The sequence below is a fragment of the Xenopus tropicalis genome, chromosome 4 (assembly GCF_000004195.4).
Source record: "Xenopus tropicalis strain Nigerian chromosome 4, UCB_Xtro_10.0, whole genome shotgun sequence".
NCBI classification, from domain to species: domain Eukaryota; kingdom Metazoa; phylum Chordata; class Amphibia; order Anura; family Pipidae; genus Xenopus; species Xenopus tropicalis.
In genome coordinates this window covers 137578181-137596534 of record NC_030680.2, presented here as the reverse complement: position 1 = coordinate 137596534, position 18354 = coordinate 137578181, and the positions used below count along the sequence as shown (strand labels likewise).

Genomic DNA, 18354 nt, shown 5'->3' with positions numbered 1-18354 from the left:
GTTATGCACTTTGGTAGGAATAATATAAACGCAAACTATCTACTGAATGGTAGTGTGTTGGGGGGATCCTTAATGGAGAAGGATCTAGGGGTTTTTGTAGATCACAAGTTGTCTAATTCCAGGCAGTGTCATTCTGTGGCTACTAAAGCAAATAAAGTGCTGTCTTGTATAAAAAAGGGCATTGACTCAAGGGATGAGAACATAATTTTGCCCCTTTATAGGTCCCTGGTAAGGCCTCACCTTGAGTATGCAGTGCAGTTTTGGGCTCCAGTCCTTAAGAAGGATATTAATGAGCTGGAGAGAGTGCAGAGACGTGCAACTAAACTGGTAAAGGGGATGGAAGATTTAAGCTATGAGGTGAGACTGTCGAGGTTGGGGTTGTTTTCTCTGGAAAAGAGGCGCTTGCGAGGGGACATGATTACTCTGTACAAGTACATTAGAGGGGATTATAGGCAGTTGGGGGATGTTCTTTTTTCCCATAAAAACAATCAGCGCACCAGAGGTCACCCCTATAGATTAGAGGAACAGAGCTTCCATTTGAAGCAGCGTAGGGGGTTCCTCACGGTGAGGGCAGTGAGGTTGTGGAATGCCCTTCCTAGTGATGTGGTAATGGCAGACTCTGTTAATGCCTTTAAGAGGGGCCTGGATGAGTTTTTGAACAAGCAGAATATCCAAGGCTATTGTGATACTAATATCTACAGTTAGTATTACTGGTTGTATATATATAGTTTATGTATGTGAGTGTATAGATTGGTTAGTATAGGTTGTGTGCTGGGTTTACTCGGATGGGTTGAACTTGATGGACAATGGTCTTTTTTCAACCCTATGTAACTATGTAACTATGTAACTATGTAACTATGTAAAGGCAATGGGCGTTTTTTCTCACTCCTACAGCGTAACTTTTTAGGCAACAATTTTTTCTTACTTATGCAGCGCTTTTTACACATGCAACTTTTTTTTTCAATCCAAATTAGGGATGCACCGAATCCAGGATTCAGTTTGGTATTCGGGCAGGATTTTTGTCAGGGTTCAGTTTCGGCCGAATCCACGGCCGTGGATGGACCGAATCCGAATCCTAATTAGCATAAATTAGCATATGCTAATTAGCACTCAGAAGGGTTAAATGTTAGGGGTAGGCATGGATTCGCTGCGAATTTCCGTGTTTCACCATTGGCGGATTGTTTCCCAAAAAGCGGATTAAAAAATTTGCCGCGGAAAAATTCGACGCACGTTCAAAAATTGTCGCGGGGACAAAAGAATATCCGCGGGTGGCAAAACAATAGCCGCGGACTACAAAACAATAGCCGCGGGTGACAAAACAATAGCTGCGGACGACAAAACAATAGCCGCGGGTGGCAAAACAATAGCCGCGGGTGGCAAAACAATAGCCGCAGACTACAAAACAATAGCCGCGGGTGACAAAACAATAGCTGCGGACGACAAAACAATAGCCGCGGGTGGCAAAACAATAGCCGCGGGTGGCAAAACAATAGCCGCGGACTACAAAACAATAGCCGCGGGTGACAAAACAATAGCTGCGGACGACAAAACAATAGCCGCGGGTGGCAAAACAATAGCCGCGGGTGACAAAACAATAGCTGCGGACGACAAAACAATAGCCGCAGGTGGCAAAACAATAGCCGCGGGTGGCAAAACAATAGCCGCGGGTGACAAAACAATAGCTGCGGATGACAAAACAATAGCCGCGGGTGGCAAAACAATAGCCGCGGGTGACAAAACAATAGCTGCGGATGACAAAACAATAGCCGCGGGCGACAAAACAATAGGCGACAATTTTTTTTGACGCGCAACATTTTCACCGTTTCGCGAATTTTTCGCTGATTCGCAAATCTTCTGAAAGATTTGCGAATTTTTCGGTGAAGCGAAACGGGACAGATTCGCTCATCACTAGTAAGGGGGTAAACATTTTCGGCGCACACGTAATTTTTTAACCCTTCCCGGTCCTAATTAGCATATGCTAATTAAGATTTGGTTCAGTATTCGGCGGAATCCGTCCGGGTCAAAAAAGTGGATTTGGTTCATCCCTAATCCCAATACATAAGTTATTGGCTATTTTTTCGCTAAATTTTGCCACAAATCCATGCCTGACAAAAAAAATTCACTCATCACTGGTGCAATTCTAATTCCTTGCATGTCGTTCTTCATAGTATGTGACTGCGATGCATACGGGTCAGAAACGGCGCAGTGCGACCCCCTCACCGGAAAGTGTTTCTGTCGGAAAGGTTTCACGGGACAGAGATGTGATCAGTGCGCCAGGGGCTTCCAGAACAATTATCCCCGGTGCCTGCCCTGCCACGAGTGTTTCGCCCAATGGGACATGATCATCTCTCAGCTCCGGGATCGACTCCAGGGCGTCCAACAGAAACTGTTAGACTTCCAGGAGGGAGCAGTAGCCCCAGAGATCAGTCACAGTCAGATTAAAGAGTTGGATAACAAGCTGAGGACCATTGAAGAGCTCATTAAAGATGGAGTTGCTGACGGAATGCGAATGTTGGAGCAAATGACCAAACTAGTTAACAAAATAAGGCAAGTCCCATTCTCTTTTACTAACCATTCTATCACATCAACATTTCATAGCTGCATTGCTTTAGACGACCTGCTTATAGCACTCTGGTTATGTTTGAGTGGGTTTCACTGGACTCAACTGGGACAACATTAAATTACATTATAGTCCCAAACTTCTATTAATGCTAAACTAAGAAGCTAATTCTGAAGGCAGTGTCTCAAGCAAACAACTCTGGCACACTTCACAAAGAGCAACCATAGTACCAGGTGTAACTATACCCATGTATAAAGGCCTAGCGCTGTGCCGCTGAATCATGCAGTGTTAATACACAGTAGCGTTGCCATTGCTATTGAGCCTCTTTATTGGGTACAGAAACCCTATACTTAATACTTGGCGGTGCCAACAAGCAATTGTTTTTACATGAAATTTACAAGCATTTGCAAGAAGAGCACCTATATTATTAAATTGCTTTGCAGTAAATTATGTTGGCGCTTTATAAATAAATGTTAATAATAATAATAATAATAATAATGGCAGTCACAACAGCCTCAAAGGAGGATGCCGCCACCATCCATCCCTGGTATGGATCCACTCTATCAAGAGTTTTACATTACACTGACCTGTATGAGAGGCATAAAGAAGCCATTACTCGAAATGTACAATGTGTAGTGCAGCAAAAAGTATCCAATTGTGATAGGGCCAGATAAGAACAAGATAAAGATTTCCTAGTCAATGTTCAAAACAATATATGTGGTTCAAATGTAACACTGCCCACACCTTAAAAGAAACACCATGCCTACAGTGACATATAGTGGTGGCATCATTCTCTGGGCCTGCTTGGTAAGGTCAATGGCCTGAATAATTTTGCAAGGCAATGTGTACATTTTCGACAGTTGGCAAAAGACACCCAGGAACTTTCGCCCTAATTAGACAGCAAAATATCAAGCAATCACGGTGTCCCTCATTATCAGCCATTTTCTTCTTGGACTTCTTTGTGGGGTTTCTCTGTGGCGTCTGTTACACCAGGAGAACATATTGAGAACATATTGACACAAATCCACCCTTGGACTATCATTAGATGTTTTTAGATGGTGTTTACATTAATTGCTCCTTAGCCAATCACTTTATGTCTTCTTCTGCCCTATTCTCCCTGCAGTTCTGAAGTGGCTCAGCTCTCATTTCAGCTACACACTCAGGAAAAGCAAATGAACGGCACGGAGGCGAAGGACCGATGGCAGAGGGGAAAGCTGGACCAGCTGACGTTAGATATTACTGTTGTGAATGAGACAGTGTATGATCTGAAAGTGCAGATAGAGGCCATAGTAGCGGCAGGATTCAATGGTAAAGCCTTTTGATAAACCAGTACTTTACCGCATGTCATGTAATATTAATGTTCCCCCTATTGTGAAATAAAGGAGCAAGGCCATAGGCCGAGTTGTATAGACCATGGAGGGGACTTGCAGACCACTTACAGTTTTGTTTATACCCAGGGACGTAACTACAGAGGAAGCAGGTTTTAGGGGGCCCAGGAGCGCAAGGGGCCCACTAGAGCCCAGAAATTATCAATTTCAATATATCTTGATAGAATAGGTCCACTTACCAATGTTTTGGGGCCCTGAATTGAATTTACTGTGGGGCCCAGTGACATCTAGTTAGGCCACTGTTTATACCCCATAATATCACTAAGTTAGGGTCCCCTGAAACATGAGTAAAAACAAAAACAGCCCTATAATCTATATTCAGATGGGTGACTACAGGTTACTAGGCCCCACAACAAAATCATTTTAGGGCAGGAGGGCACCAAAATATTCCAAAGTATGACCTGTTTTGCGTATATAATTTTAACACATCAGTAAGGATCGGACTGGGCCTTCTGTACCCCTGAGCCATCCCGAAAGCCATAGGGTCTGCATCCCCTATAGTTACACTGCTGTGGGTAAGGCAGTTAGGCATTATTGCCTGCAAACATCTGCTCTTCTTACCATAAATTCCAGCTACAGCCTTTCCAGCCAGTCGCCATTAACCAGGCACTTTGAGCATAACAATTCTCCTCTTCCTAGAATCATACAACAGCATCGTGAAGTCGTATTTAGAATCCACGGAGGCAGAGAAGATTGCCAATGGCTCTGTGTATGGTCCGGGAAGTCCTGTTTTCCAGTCGCAGCAAACAAGGGAAGAAACTGAGAGGCTTCTCAAGGAGAAACTTGACACATACAAAAGAAACATGACTGCTCAGAAGAGCTCATTGAAGGAGCTGCAAAAGAAGGTCCAGGGACTCAATGTTTCCAAAATCAATGAGAAGGTAAATATATTTATATTATATTAAGTCTCTTAGTGCACGGTTTGGAAGTGATTTACTAGACTAAAGTTGTGTTGTCTGCTATTTGATATTAAGCCAGTGAAACCATACAAAATATATTTTTGTAGTAGTCTTCTTGCATGAGTATTCCATAGACTTCTTTTGTATGGCACAATGGGGCTATTTTACTAATATTGATGCTAAACTGAATGAGTACAGTTAACGATAGCAAAAATAAATAATATCTTTAGCTGCCAATTTGTTGCTATATGTAACTCCATGGGCACAATTTGACTTGTGTGCTTGGCCACCATTGTGTCCGTCCTACCTTCTCTTCTGAAGTTTACCTATTGACACAAGGGAGCTACTGCCACCTTCAAACTGGTTGTAAATGAAAGGGTTCCATCCTTGGCCTGGGTCAGTAGGCACCATCTTTGTTATAATGATGAGCACAAGAATCCAAAAAACTTTGGTTTCACCAAGACTCACGTGCAACTCGGGTTCTTAGCCACAATGACATTGGAAAAAACACTGCATTGTGGGTAAAAACATGAAGAATTAGATATGAAATTTCATTTTTTTATGCTGTCCTCTTGGTAAAAGAGCCCCTTATGCCTTTATTACTATATAACCATCTCTGAGAAAATTGGAAAACTTTACAGTATTGGTAAAAAGAGAGAAAATTTTATCAAGGAAGAAAGTTGTTGCCACTTTGAGAGAAGAAGTCATTTGAGCTACTAGTACAATTATATGTTGGCATGTTGGTCACCGTTAGAACTGATACTGTATGGAGCAAAGAGATCGTACCCCTGAGCGTATACTGGGAATGAGCAGGAGAGACATCTGTTATGGTGAAACAGAAAAATTGCTCAGTAATTTCAGTTGTGCCTGTAGCCAATCTCCTAATCAGTCTACTGACGTTACAAGTCATGCTTCAATTCACTATCATAATATCCCTCTCTTTATATTTTGGGTTCTTTCCTTGGAAGATCTGCGGGGCCCCAGGAGACCAGGAATGTGAGGACTCGCCATGTGGGGGAGCAAACTGTAGAGATGAAGACGGGAAGAGAAAATGTGGGGGCGACGACTGTAACGGAGCTCTGCCAGTTTCTGCAAAGGCCCTTAGCACAGCGCAGAACATCACCCTGGAGCTGGAGAACATGGCCAACAGGCTGAAAGACATTGCTCAAAAGGTATCTATCTACTAATCTATCTGCACTGTCTCATCATTTGTTGTAGAACATAAAAAATATATGGTCCATATTTTTTTGGGGAAAAGGAAAACATCTAGTTCATCTACAGTTAATCAACACCTAGAACGTTAGGCTGACCCAGAACATATGTCATGTCAAACTCTGGTTCAGGAAAAAGTTGTGTTTCCAGGGCTACAGAATAGTGAGGACAATCAGGTCTGCTGAATATAAATAGTAACTGTTTGTATTGGGCCCTTTCTACTTTGAGGGACAGGCAGGGCTCAAAAGGGCTTTTCCCCAGGGGGATGTCGGCCCAACATCAGTCATTACATCTGCAAAAACTTTTGAATGAAGTATCCCCCATTTATTTTAGTTTCTTTAGTTTTCTACTTATCATAAGAGCTGAGGCCCCGCCTTATTTATAGGGATGTACCGAATCCAGGATTTAGTTCCAGATTTGGCCAGGATTCAGCCTTTTTCAGCAGGATTCGACAGAAGTCATGTGCCTGGCCAAACCTAAATCGTTAAAATCCCAACTTTTTGTGACATGAACATGAAAGAAGAAAATGTTCATTTGACCCTTCCGTACCCTCATTTGCATATGTTAATTAGGTTTCTGATTTGGTTGGGGATTCGGCCAAATCATTCATGATGGATTCGGCCGAATCCTAAACCAGTGGATTTTGCCATTGGATTTCACTTATTTACTCTTTAGCTCTTTTTTGCTCTTTAGACCAGGTAGTATTATTCAGTTGTGGAGGTCGATTTATCAAAATTGGTATTTGTGTAATTTTCATGTCTTTTTTTACCACGTCAAAATTGACTGCTTAAAAAAAAGCACGAATATCTACTCATTTATTAAAAAACTGGACACAATAAAAAGTGAAAACCTCAAATGTTTCATGTTCGTAAGAACGTTAGTAAATGGGCTCAATAGTATTAGAAATTGCACATACAAATCTTTATTAATTGCTTTTCTTCCTCAACAACATATATTTGGTTAGTAGTTGGGGCCCATTATTAACTATAATAAAAAACTAGTGATTTCAAAAGGAAGTTTGGATATCCCATTGAATCAAATTATGGATTTTCTAGCGGGACCCCCCACCAATGGAATCTTTTCCCTGGGCCCTATGAAGTCTATGACAGTAATGCTTAATGGGGACATAAGCCATCCACAACCTTCTCCCATTACACCTCATCAACCTATTATAGATGCAAGAGTGTTCTCCAATGACATTTCTGCCTACCAGCTCTATATCGGCTAAAGGTGCCCATACACTATAAGATCCACTAGCTTGGCGATGTCGCCAAGCGAGCGGATCTTCACCCGATATCGGGTAGCAAGGGACTTAAAAAAAAAAATAATCCGATCGTTTGGCCCTGGGGACTGGATTTTCTAACCTGGCCGATCGAGATCTGGCCAATTTCAGGCCAGATCTCGGTCGGCCAGGCTGCTCTGTTCTGCCCATACATGGGCCGATTAGCTGCCGAATCGGTCCAAGGGACCGATATCGGCAGCTATAGTCGGCCCGTGTATGGGGGCCTATAGTGTTACGTAACATAGGGAGATCACAAAGCAACTACGACTTAGTGATAGAATTTATTATTTAATCATCAGGAGGGTAAAAAAATGCTGAAGTCTCACTGCACTATCCCATGGCAATAAGTGGGCCACTGAAGAGAGCTGGGAACTACAGCTCCCAGCCAATGATGAAGAGCCTAATATCTGTGCATACATATAAATATAGCTTTATTTGAGGCATTGGTTAGGGCCCCTATAATCCTGCCCCCCCAGAGACATGCTTTGTAGCCTATGGCTGGGATATAAAGCTCATTATTTTTAACTTTTTTTGCCATCTTTTGTCAGATACAAGATATCCAGGGAATTGCTCAAGATGCCAAGGTTCAGACAGAAGCCACACTGGCCAACGCCAAAGAATCCAAGCGCCGTATAGAGGATTCAACAGAGAAGCTACGGGAATTTATTAAGAAGATTAAAGATTTTCTAACTGGTAAGAGCAGGGATCCCCAACCTTTCTTACTCGTGAGCCACAGTCAAATGTAAAAAGACTCTGAGAGCAACACAAGCACCATAAAAGTTCATGGAGGAGCCAAATAAGGGCTAAGATTGGCTATTAGGGGCCTCTATGCACCCTATCAGCTTACAGGGGCTTTATTTGGTAGGAAATCTTGTTTTTATTCAACCAAACTTGCCCCCAAGTCAGGAATTCAAAAATAACTCCCTGGTTTGGGGGCACTGAGAGCAACATCCAAGGGGTTGGGGCACCTGAGGGGGTACCTAAGTCACACTAGAACTAAAACACCCTGCAAAAAGGGCACATTGTCTACTAAATACAGGTGGAACCCAGAATATTATTAATTAGTTTGATATCACACATTTGTACCCATTTCATCACCCACTACAACTGAAGGGTGGCACCGTGGTGCAATAATTAGCCCCTGGTGGGTACAGTTAGTTGCATTTGAGTATATTATTATAGACTTGATTAGTTTTGACTTTTTACTTGTAATTCTTTTCTGCAGAAGAGGGTGCTGATCCAGAAAGCATTGAGTTAGTGGCTCGACAAGTCTTGAACATCTCTCTGCCCGCCAGTCCTGGCGACATTGAGGCACTGGTCAATGAGATCAAAGAAAGTATTGGGAACCTCAGCTGCACCGATGAGATCCTGACCAACACCTCTGAAATCTTGGCCACTGCCAAGAACCTGCACAAAGAGGCCGTGAAGGCACAGTAAGTGGCATGGGCAATGGGCATGGGTGCGCCGTGTGTATAGTGAAGGTCCGTTCCATGTGAAGGTCCGTTCCATGGGCCATGGTCAGGCCAGATATACGCAGAAAGGGGGGAAGAGTCACTATTCAGTTAAATTCAGGCTGATAAAGTGGAGGGTCCCCAGCTGCTTCCCGCACTTACACATTCCACATGCGACCACACAGACTATTTCAGGCTGTAATCGGCCAGTGCCGTGCCAGGGAACAGAAGCACAAACTGCTAATTATTTCTTTCTGAAAAGGAGTTTTCCAGCGTGTTACAGAAGGGAGGGGGACACTTGTGGTTACAGAAGATTTGTGCTTGAAATGAGAAGCGATCACGCTAGGCAGGCAACAAAATGTATCTGTTTGACTAAAAGCTAAACAGGTTTGGCATTCAGTTTATACATAGCAAAACTGCTGCAAAAATTCAGTGTAACAAAAATTTGCAGAGTGAAGAAAAAGTAAAACAAAGTGAAACGGGACAGATTCGCTAATCATATAAATATATATATATATATATATTTTTTTTTATTCTTTATATATATATATGTATATAGCGCTACTTGTGTGCACATAGCCTCCCAAAGCTTCATAAAATCCCCCCCCCCATGATCATATGCTTGGCTATTGCTATTGGCTAGCAGGTAGGGTGACCACTTCCTGGCTCACTTTGATTTGGTCTGGGAAAGGAGTGGCACTTGCTCTTTGTCTTCCACATGAGAAAAGGGGTGGGTGGCTGCTGGGGGCCAGGACGCTGGGCCAAGTAAAGGTGTTGGGCCCTCGGTGAAGTCGGGAAACAGGGCCCCATGAATGAGGCATTAGATATCGGCAGGTGTAGCCCCCGTACCAGTACCACTCTAGGGGTGTAAGGCAGTTAGCGTTGAGCTAGAAAGAGCAGTTCTGAGCTCCAACATAGGAGAGTCAGATTGGAGGTAACTCTCCCAGGCCATATTGCCTGAAGTGTAGGGATCCCAGTGAACAAACGCCAAGATTACAATCTCAGCCCACTCTTCCACGAGTCACCTTTTACCTCAGATTTGGCCTTCCGCTACTCGGGTGCTGCCAGGACTTAGTGTGAGAGAGTTCCAGGCAAGAGAGGAGGATGCCATAGCCTGCATCCTCCAAATCCCACAATTCCCTACACATGTATGTCAATAAGGGAAGGAACATCGCAGTGCAAACATAAATGTTTTAGTCCCTCCTCCCCTGCCAGGATTTTAAATGATGCAGAAAGAGAAGAACTGTTTTGCAGCTGGATTTCAGCATATAAAATGGTATTAATTCAAACTTTTTGAAGGAACAGATTACAGTGATAGGGATATTAGGGGTTTCTGTGTTGTGTGGGGCTCTTTAACACATTTTGTTTTAGAAGTCGGAGTTCCTCTATAAGATGACTTTTTTCTCAGTTTCTTAACTACTTTTTACTCCGCACACAGGGCCAAGGCCGAGGCTGTGAGTGCAAATATATCTGATGCCCAGGCGCTGCTACAGGAGGCAGAGGCCAAAGCCAAATCTGCAGAGAAAGCTTTAAAGAAGGCCAAGCAGAGCATTAAAGATGTGAAAAGCAAAGTGGAACAGGTGAGGGGAAGGGGGTGAGACACCTACAAAGTAATATGACAGGAATGATACACAGGTATGAGACCAGTTATCCAAAATGCTTGGGACCTGGGGTTTTCCAGATAAGGGATCTTTTTTGGATCAAATGTACAAATAATAATGTAATAATTAATGTAATAATAAAAATAATATTCACTCCTCTTACTAAGGTCATGGTTCTTTTGAGAAGCAGACAAATGATCCAGTGTATATAAGTGTATATAAAAGGGAATATACTGAATAATAAATCAAACAATTAAATCATTTCAATTTATAAAAAATGATACGTGATTTCCCTTTTCTCTGTAATAATAAAACAGTACCTGTACTTGATCCCAACTAAGATATAATTACCCCTTATTGGGGCAGAACAGCCCTATTGGGTTTATTTAATGGTTAAATGATTCCCTTTTCTCTGTAATAATAAAACAGTACCTGTACTTGATCCCAACTAAGATATAATTACCCCTTATTGGGGGCAGAACAGCTCTATTGGGTTTATTTAATGGTTAAATGATTCCCTTTTCTCTGTAATAATAAAACAGTATCTGTACTTGATCCCAACTAAGATATAATTACCCCTTATTGGGGGCAGAACAGCCCTATTGGGTTTATTTAATGGTTAAATGATTCCCTTTTCTCTGTAATAATAAAACAGTACCTGTACTTGATCCCAACTAAAATATAATTACCCCTTATTGGGGCAGAACAGCCCTATTGGGTTTATTTCATGGTTAAATGATTCCCTTTTCTCTGTAATAATAAAACAGTACCTGTACTTGATCCCAACTAAGATATAATTACCCCTTATTGGGGGCAGAACAGCCCTATTGGGTTTATTTAATGGTTAAATGATTCCCTTTTCTCTGTAATAATAAAACAGTACCTGTACTTGATCCCAACTAAGATATAATTACCCCTTATTGGGGGCAGAACAGCCCTATTGGGTTTATTTCATGGTTAAATGATTCCCTTTTCTCTGTAATAATAAAACAGTACCTGTACTTGATCCCAACTAAGATATAATTACCCCTTATTGGGGGCAAAACAATCCTATTGGGTTTAATTGATGTTTAAATAATTTTTTTTTTTCAGACAAGGTAGGAGATCCAAATTACAGAAAGATCCCTTATTGGGATGCTAAGCATTCTGGGTAACAGACAATGTTACCTTTACTGCATATACATGGGTGGCTCTGTGGCCAAGTACCAAGGTGCAGACCTAAACACTAAACCCCAAGCGCTATTTCTGTTGAGCTTGGAAGGACCTACACATTTATCCAGAACTGGGTGTATAATGGGCTGTACTTGTGCTCCGATTGCTAACAGACCATGCAGACCCTGACTGGAGTTGAACAGAAAGAGATGGACATTATGGAACGAATAGGAAATCTCTCTGAGAAAGTTGACGACTTGCTGGATAAGACTGAGTCCAACAGGCAAATAGCCAGCGATGCAAAAGAAAGAGCCAACTTGGTCCTCAATTCCACTGGGGAGCTGAGAAAGGTAAGGACTATGTGCACCATCTTCCTTGGACTTCTCTAATAGGTCATCAGGTTCTAATATACATCACCATGAATCCTATTTGGATGGCGGGGTTGTATTTTTGAGGTCAGAAAGGCCAATCTTGGGGAGCCAATCACACTGAAAAAAATAAATACAACTTGATGATCCTGCAAATCCCTTGCCCTGTTTGTACTGTACATCTAGATGGAACAAGGTTCAGCCATTGCGTCTAAGTGGGTATTAACATCCATACCTGTTATAAAGGTATTTAAAAGTCTCAGCTGTCAATCATATATTGCCTGCTCCACCTCTTTGCCTTAGGCATAGGGCAGGCAATTACTTTCACTTTACATTTTGCACTTCCTAGATATCACTAAACTCCCTGAATTGTGTAGCTTGGGCATGGGCATCAAGTATCAAATTCAGGGGCATAAACAAGGTCTCAATCTTTTTTCAAGAAAATCAATTCCAGTTTGAATATATTCATAAGCAGCTCTTTCCCGCAGGAAATGGACGACGTTCAGAGGAAGTACGATGATCTGAAAGAGAAGGTTGGCGGTTACAACAGCTCGTCTGGCACCGCCCTGGACAGGATAGAGAAGATAAAGGAGGAGGCCAAAGCTCTGTATGATAAAGCAAATACAGCCAAGAAGGAGCTCGCAAGTGAGATTTTTTCTTACTTCTACAGATTTATGAATGGGTTTTTCACCAAAACTTGATTTTTTCGTTGTTGTACCCAGGGCCGGAACTAGGGGTAGGCAGAAGAGGCAGCTGCCTAGGGCACAACGATTGGGGGCCGCTTGTCATTACGCGGTGGGGGCAATAATCCATCCCACTGCAAAGAATTATTTGCTATGTAAACAGTGTCATTTAGTAATAAAAACTACACCATAAAAATCATGACAGAATCCCTCTAAAGGAAAAGTAACACTTGCACATTTTAAGTAAAAATTATTTCTACCCTGCACTAATACTAGCTCTAATACTAGCTCTAATACTAGCTCTATTGCTAGCTATAATTCTAGCTCTAATACTAGCTCTATTGCTAGCACTAATACTAGCTCTAATACTAGCTTTATTACTAGCTCTAATACTAGCACTAATACTAGCTCTATTACTAGTTCTAATACTAGCTCTAATACTAGCTCTATTACTAGCTCTAATACTAGCTCTAATACTAGCTCTATTGCTAGCTCTAATACTAGCTCTATTGCTAGCTCTAATACTAGCCCTATTGCTAGCTCTAATACTAGCTCTAATATTAGTACTAATACTAGCTCTAATACTAGCCCTATTGCTAGCTCTAATACTAGCACTAATACTAGCTCTAATACTAGCTCTATTGCTAGCTATAATACTAGCCCTATTGCTAGCTCTAATACTAGCTCTAATATTAGTACTAATACTAGCTCTAATACTAGCTCTATTGCTAGCTCTAATACTAGCTCTAATACTAGCACTAATACTAGCTCTATTGCTAGCTCTAATACTAGCCCTATTGCTAGCTCTAATACTAGCTCTATTGCTAGCACTAATACTAGCTCTAATACTAGCTTTATTACTAGCTCTAATACTAGCACTAATACTAGCTCTATTACTAGTTCTAATACTAGCTCTAATACTAGCTCTATTACTAGCTCTAATACTAGCTCTAATACTAGCTCTATTGCTAGCTCTAATACTAGCTCTATTGCTAGCTCTAATACTAGCCCTATTGCTAGCTCTAATACTAGCTCTAATATTAGTACTAATACTAGCTCTAATACTAGCCCTATTGCTAGCTCTAATACTAGCACTAATACTAGCTCTAATACTAGCTCTATTGCTAGCTATAATTCTAGCTCTAATACTAGCTCTATTGCTAGCACTAATACTAGCTCTAATACTAGCTTTATTACTAGCTCTAATACTAGCACTAATACTAGCTCTATTACTAGTTCTAATACTAGCTCTAATACTAGCTCTATTACTAGCTCTAATACTAGCTCTAATACTAGCTCTATTGCTAGCTCTAATACTAGCTCTATTGCTAGCTCTAATACTAGCCCTATTGCTAGCTCTAATACTAGCTCTAATATTAGTACTAATACTAGCTCTAATACTAGCCCTATTGCTAGCTCTAATACTAGCACTAATACTAGCTCTAATACTAGCTCTATTGCTAGCTATAATACTAGCCCTATTGCTAGCTCTAATACTAGCTCTAATATTAGTACTAATACTAGCTCTAATACTAGCTCTATTGCTAGCTCTAATACTAGCTCTAATACTAGCACTAATACTAGCTCTATTGCTAGCTCTAATACTAGCCCTATTGCTAGCTCTAATACTAGCTCTATTGCTAGCACTAATACTAGCTCTAATACTAGCTTTATTACTAGCTCTAATACTAGCACTAATACTAGCTCTATTACTAGTTCTAATACTAGCTCTAATACTAGCTCTATTACTAGCTCTAATACTAGCTCTAATACTAGCTCTATTGCTAGCTCTAATACTAGCTCTATTGCTAGCTCTAATACTAGCCCTATTGCTAGCTCTAATATTAGTACTAATACTAGCTCTAATACTAGCTCTATTGCTAGCTCTAATACTAGCTCTAATACTAGCACTAATACTAGCTCTATTGCTAGCTCTAATACTAGCCCTATTGCTAGCTCTAATACTAGCTCTAATATTAGTACTAATACTAGCTCTAATACTAGCTCTATTGCTATCTCTAATACTAGCACTAATACTAGCACTAATACTAGCTCTAATACTAGCTCTAATACTAGCACTAATACTAGCTCTATTGCTAGCTCTAATACTAGCCCTATTGCTAGCTCTAATACTAGCTCTAATATTAGTACTAATACTAGCTCTAATACTAGCTCTATTGCTAGCTCTAATACTAGCACTAATACTAGCTCTAATACTAGTTCTATTGCTATCTCTAATACTAGCTCTAATACTAGCACTAATACTAGCTCTAATACTAGCTCTATTGCTAGATCTAATACTAGCTCTAATACTAGCTCTATTGCTAGCTCTAATACTAGCTCTAATACTAGCCGCAATTTGCCGAAGTTGCCTTGAGAGGAAACTTCGCCGACCGGCAAATCCCGGCGCCACATATTCCATCCCACTGGTGATTTACATTCTAGCCGGTGGGATGGAATTGCGGGGAGATTAGTTGCCCTCGACAACAGAGATTTGTTGCAGCGTGACTAATCCCCCCCATGTACCCCTGCCCTTACAGAGATAAATCAGTCTGACAAGAGGAAAAACCCTCTATACAGCCACAACAGTTGACTAGAGATGGGTGAATCTGTCCCATTTTGCTTCCCCGAAACATTATGAAAACTTAGGAAAAAATCAGTAAAACGCAACAAATGCCGCAAATTTTTGCACCCGTTCCGCAAAAAAATTTGTTGAACTCCTGGTTAAACAATGTTGCAAAGGTCAGACTCCTCCAGCAAGGCAGGAGCGGAAATTTTTTTGTCACACGCGTCTTTCTTTGCCTATTTTTACTGCGTCCATTTTGATGCGATTGTTTTTGTTACACACAACAATTTTTTTTCGCGGCTGATTTTCGCTGAAGTTTTGCAAAACAATTCATCAGTGGCAAAATCTGGAAATTTGCTGCGAATCCAATGCGTGGCTAAAATTTTGCTCATCACTAGTTACATAGTTTCATATGCCAGAGCCCCCAGGGCAGACACTGCTGCTAATAGCAATTATACCAACTTAAAAACCATTGCAAATTTGTAATGAATGAATTTTGTTACAACAGTGCCACCTGCTGGTCAGTTTCCAACCGTGATCCAGTTGAGGAAGTTGTCAGAAGAAAGAAAGAGGGCTGATCTGATGTTTGATTGGATCACAGTTGGAAACTGACCAGCAGGTGGTGCTGTTGAGACCTATTAAAGTTTCTGTTAATGGAAAGTAAGTTACATGTACAAACAGGAGAGTAATAGAGCTAATGGGCAGGGGCGTCTGTAATTTTCTAAGGTATTTAAATGATGTCATTGTGTATCTTATATCATTGCAGAACTAGAAGCACAATTCAGGGCCAATGAAGCGAACATGACGGCCAAGATTCTTACGATCGAGCAACTGGAGAATCAGACAACGCAACTGCTAAATGATATACGAGAGAAGTCCAATATATACTCCACCTGCTAATCCCACAGCCCTGCCCCATGTCTGATAATGAAGATTATATTTAGCCACTGTGTATTGATACAAATAAAAAGCTATTTGGGGAAAAAATGTTCTCTAGGTTCATTAAAGGGCAACTATATCTTTCTATTCATTTTACCACTCTAATTGTAAGGAGTATATAAATAGTCTCTCTTTGCTTTCCCACAAACCTCTCATAGCGTGTTCCAAAACGCCTTCCCAGAAGATTAGAGCCAGGGAAGGAGCAACTTCAATCTTGGTTTGGGAATGAGATGTTGGACGGGCAGGTCCCCACATCATTTTGGCCATCTCTGAATCTGACCGCGACCAAAAATTTTGGGTTGGTCTGATTTTGCTCATCATGTTGGTGACATTACCAAGCAAAAGGATAATAACATGCTGAAGCTTTGAAGATATCATTGTTCCATAGCTGTCTGCCCAGAACCTTCCTTATCCTGCTGCCACAGACCTCCAGTAGTGTTATGGTCTGATGTCACTGAGGTCATATTCAGCCAAAAACATGTCTTAAAGGAGAAGGAAAGGTAAAATCACTGAAGGTGCCAAAAGCTATGCTCCCCTTAGTAATTCTATTTACTTGCCTGATACCCTGGGTCGTTGCTCCTGTTAATAGATAACTGCCCTGGCCTAGGGTTCTTCTCAGTGAGCACCATGGAGTGACCGTCTTCTTCCTGGTTCTTCTTTCTTTAAAATGACAGGGTGACGCATGCAAAGTCAGGGTCGGACTGGACTGGTGAGACACCGGAAAAAAACCTTGTGAACCCCGCCAACCCAGACCCGATCTCCACCTCAGTCTGACCCTGTGCAAAAGTGTATAAGGCTGGCTTTCTGTTAAAGTTCGGGTTTAGTGAAGGAAGAAGAAGCAGGAAGAGAAGAGGATCATTCTGTGGTGCTCACTTGAGGAACCCTGGGCCGGGGTCGGACTATGGTGTCTGGGGCCCACCGGGGCTGGTGCTTGGGCAACCCCCCCAGTCGCCACATCAAACCCCCTCCCTCCCATTCCATACTGCGCTTCCTCCTGAGATGGGGGGAAGATGCACCGCTATGGAAGCAAACTGGGTCGGCGGGGTTGCAGGCCCATGAAGGCCGGGTCCCACCTGTTTTTTTCCCGGTGCCCCACTGGCCCGGTCTGACCCTAACCAGGGCAATTTTATGCTAACAGGAGCACCAACCTGGGGTATCAGGTAAGTGAATATAATCGCTGGTGAAAAATGATGAAAACAGCAGCTCTTTGATTATTTTGAAAAGTGATGATTTTACTCAAGCAACAAAGTACCTTTGTTACCACTTTTGTCATGACTTTACAAAATAACCGGAGAGCTGCTTTTGTCATAATTTTGCATTCATTTACCCAGGCAGAGGGTACAGGGTGCATCTGGGGCCACATGGAGCTGTTCCATTGTGTATCACACCCTAACTCATTCTACCGACAGTCACTGGAGGGGCCTAATGTTTGGCACCCCCCAGAGATTTCAACCTTTCCTTCTCCTTTTATGGAAAAATCGAGGCATTACAACTCCTTATGCACCAGAAGCCCGTACTGGAACATGACCGTAAAACTATGCAGGATAGGCGTTCTCTGTTACCAATCAGAAATCAGCACACACATTTAAGGGTATAGTAGCCCTTTAAGTGAACATGCTATGGATAAAAATGTGCAGATTTTTGGGGGGGTTAATATGTAAAATTAAATAAACATGGTGTGTTTTTATAAAGTAAATAAGTCAACAATGGTTATTTTTCTGCTTTTTCCTAAAGTGACTGACTGTACCACTGACAGAATGTATGTGCCCATATTGAGTGTGGTGCTGATAGCCAGCTCCTTTATGCTCTTATATTAGCCACATACAGTGGGCATTTTCCACCCACTTCCACTGAAAGTAAGTAGGCCATACGCCATACATGCCCAGATTTGGTCAGGCAATTTGGACTTCAAAACAAACATATTGCCCATCCATCCAGTTTGGTTTAGGATGGTTTGTGGGTTAGGGTTGGGTGCAGGTTAAGGATTTGCAGGTTAGGGTTGGGTGCGGGTTCTACAATGGCAACATTTCATGGGTGGGTTGGGTGCAGGTTAAGATTTGTGGGTTAGGGTAGTGTGCAGGTTAAGGTTTGTGGGTAACAGGAAGGGTGCAATTTAAGGTTTGAGGGTTAGGGCGTAGGTTAAAGTGCAGGTTTGTGGATTAAGGTTGGGTGCAGGTTAAGGTTTGTGGGTTAGGGTAGGGTGCAGGTTTGTGGATTAAGGTTGGGTGCAGGTTAAGGTTTGTGGGTTAGGGT

General features: G+C 41.8%; 1 protein-coding gene across 3 annotated transcripts in view; it reads left to right on the top strand.

Annotated features, from left to right (window-relative positions):
* Positions 1–17792, top strand: part of LOC100170549 (uncharacterized loc100170549) — a 78379-nt gene extending 60587 nt beyond the window's left edge. For 2 of the 3 annotated variants that reach the window (XM_031899896.1, XM_012960666.3), the window contains exons 26-35: positions 2169–2547; positions 3684–3868; positions 4588–4829; positions 5816–6019; positions 7890–8034; positions 8567–8774; positions 10231–10372; positions 11719–11895; positions 12402–12558; positions 15929–17792. In XM_031899896.1, coding sequence (XP_031755756.1) covers positions 2169–2547; positions 3684–3868; positions 4588–4829; positions 5816–6019; positions 7890–8034; positions 8567–8774; positions 10231–10372; positions 11719–11895; positions 12402–12558; positions 15929–16062 — 1973 coding nt within the window. In that variant the 3' untranslated portion in view covers positions 16063–17792. 3 annotated transcript variants of the gene reach the window in all.
* The last annotated feature ends 562 nt before the right edge of the window (positions 17793–18354 follow it).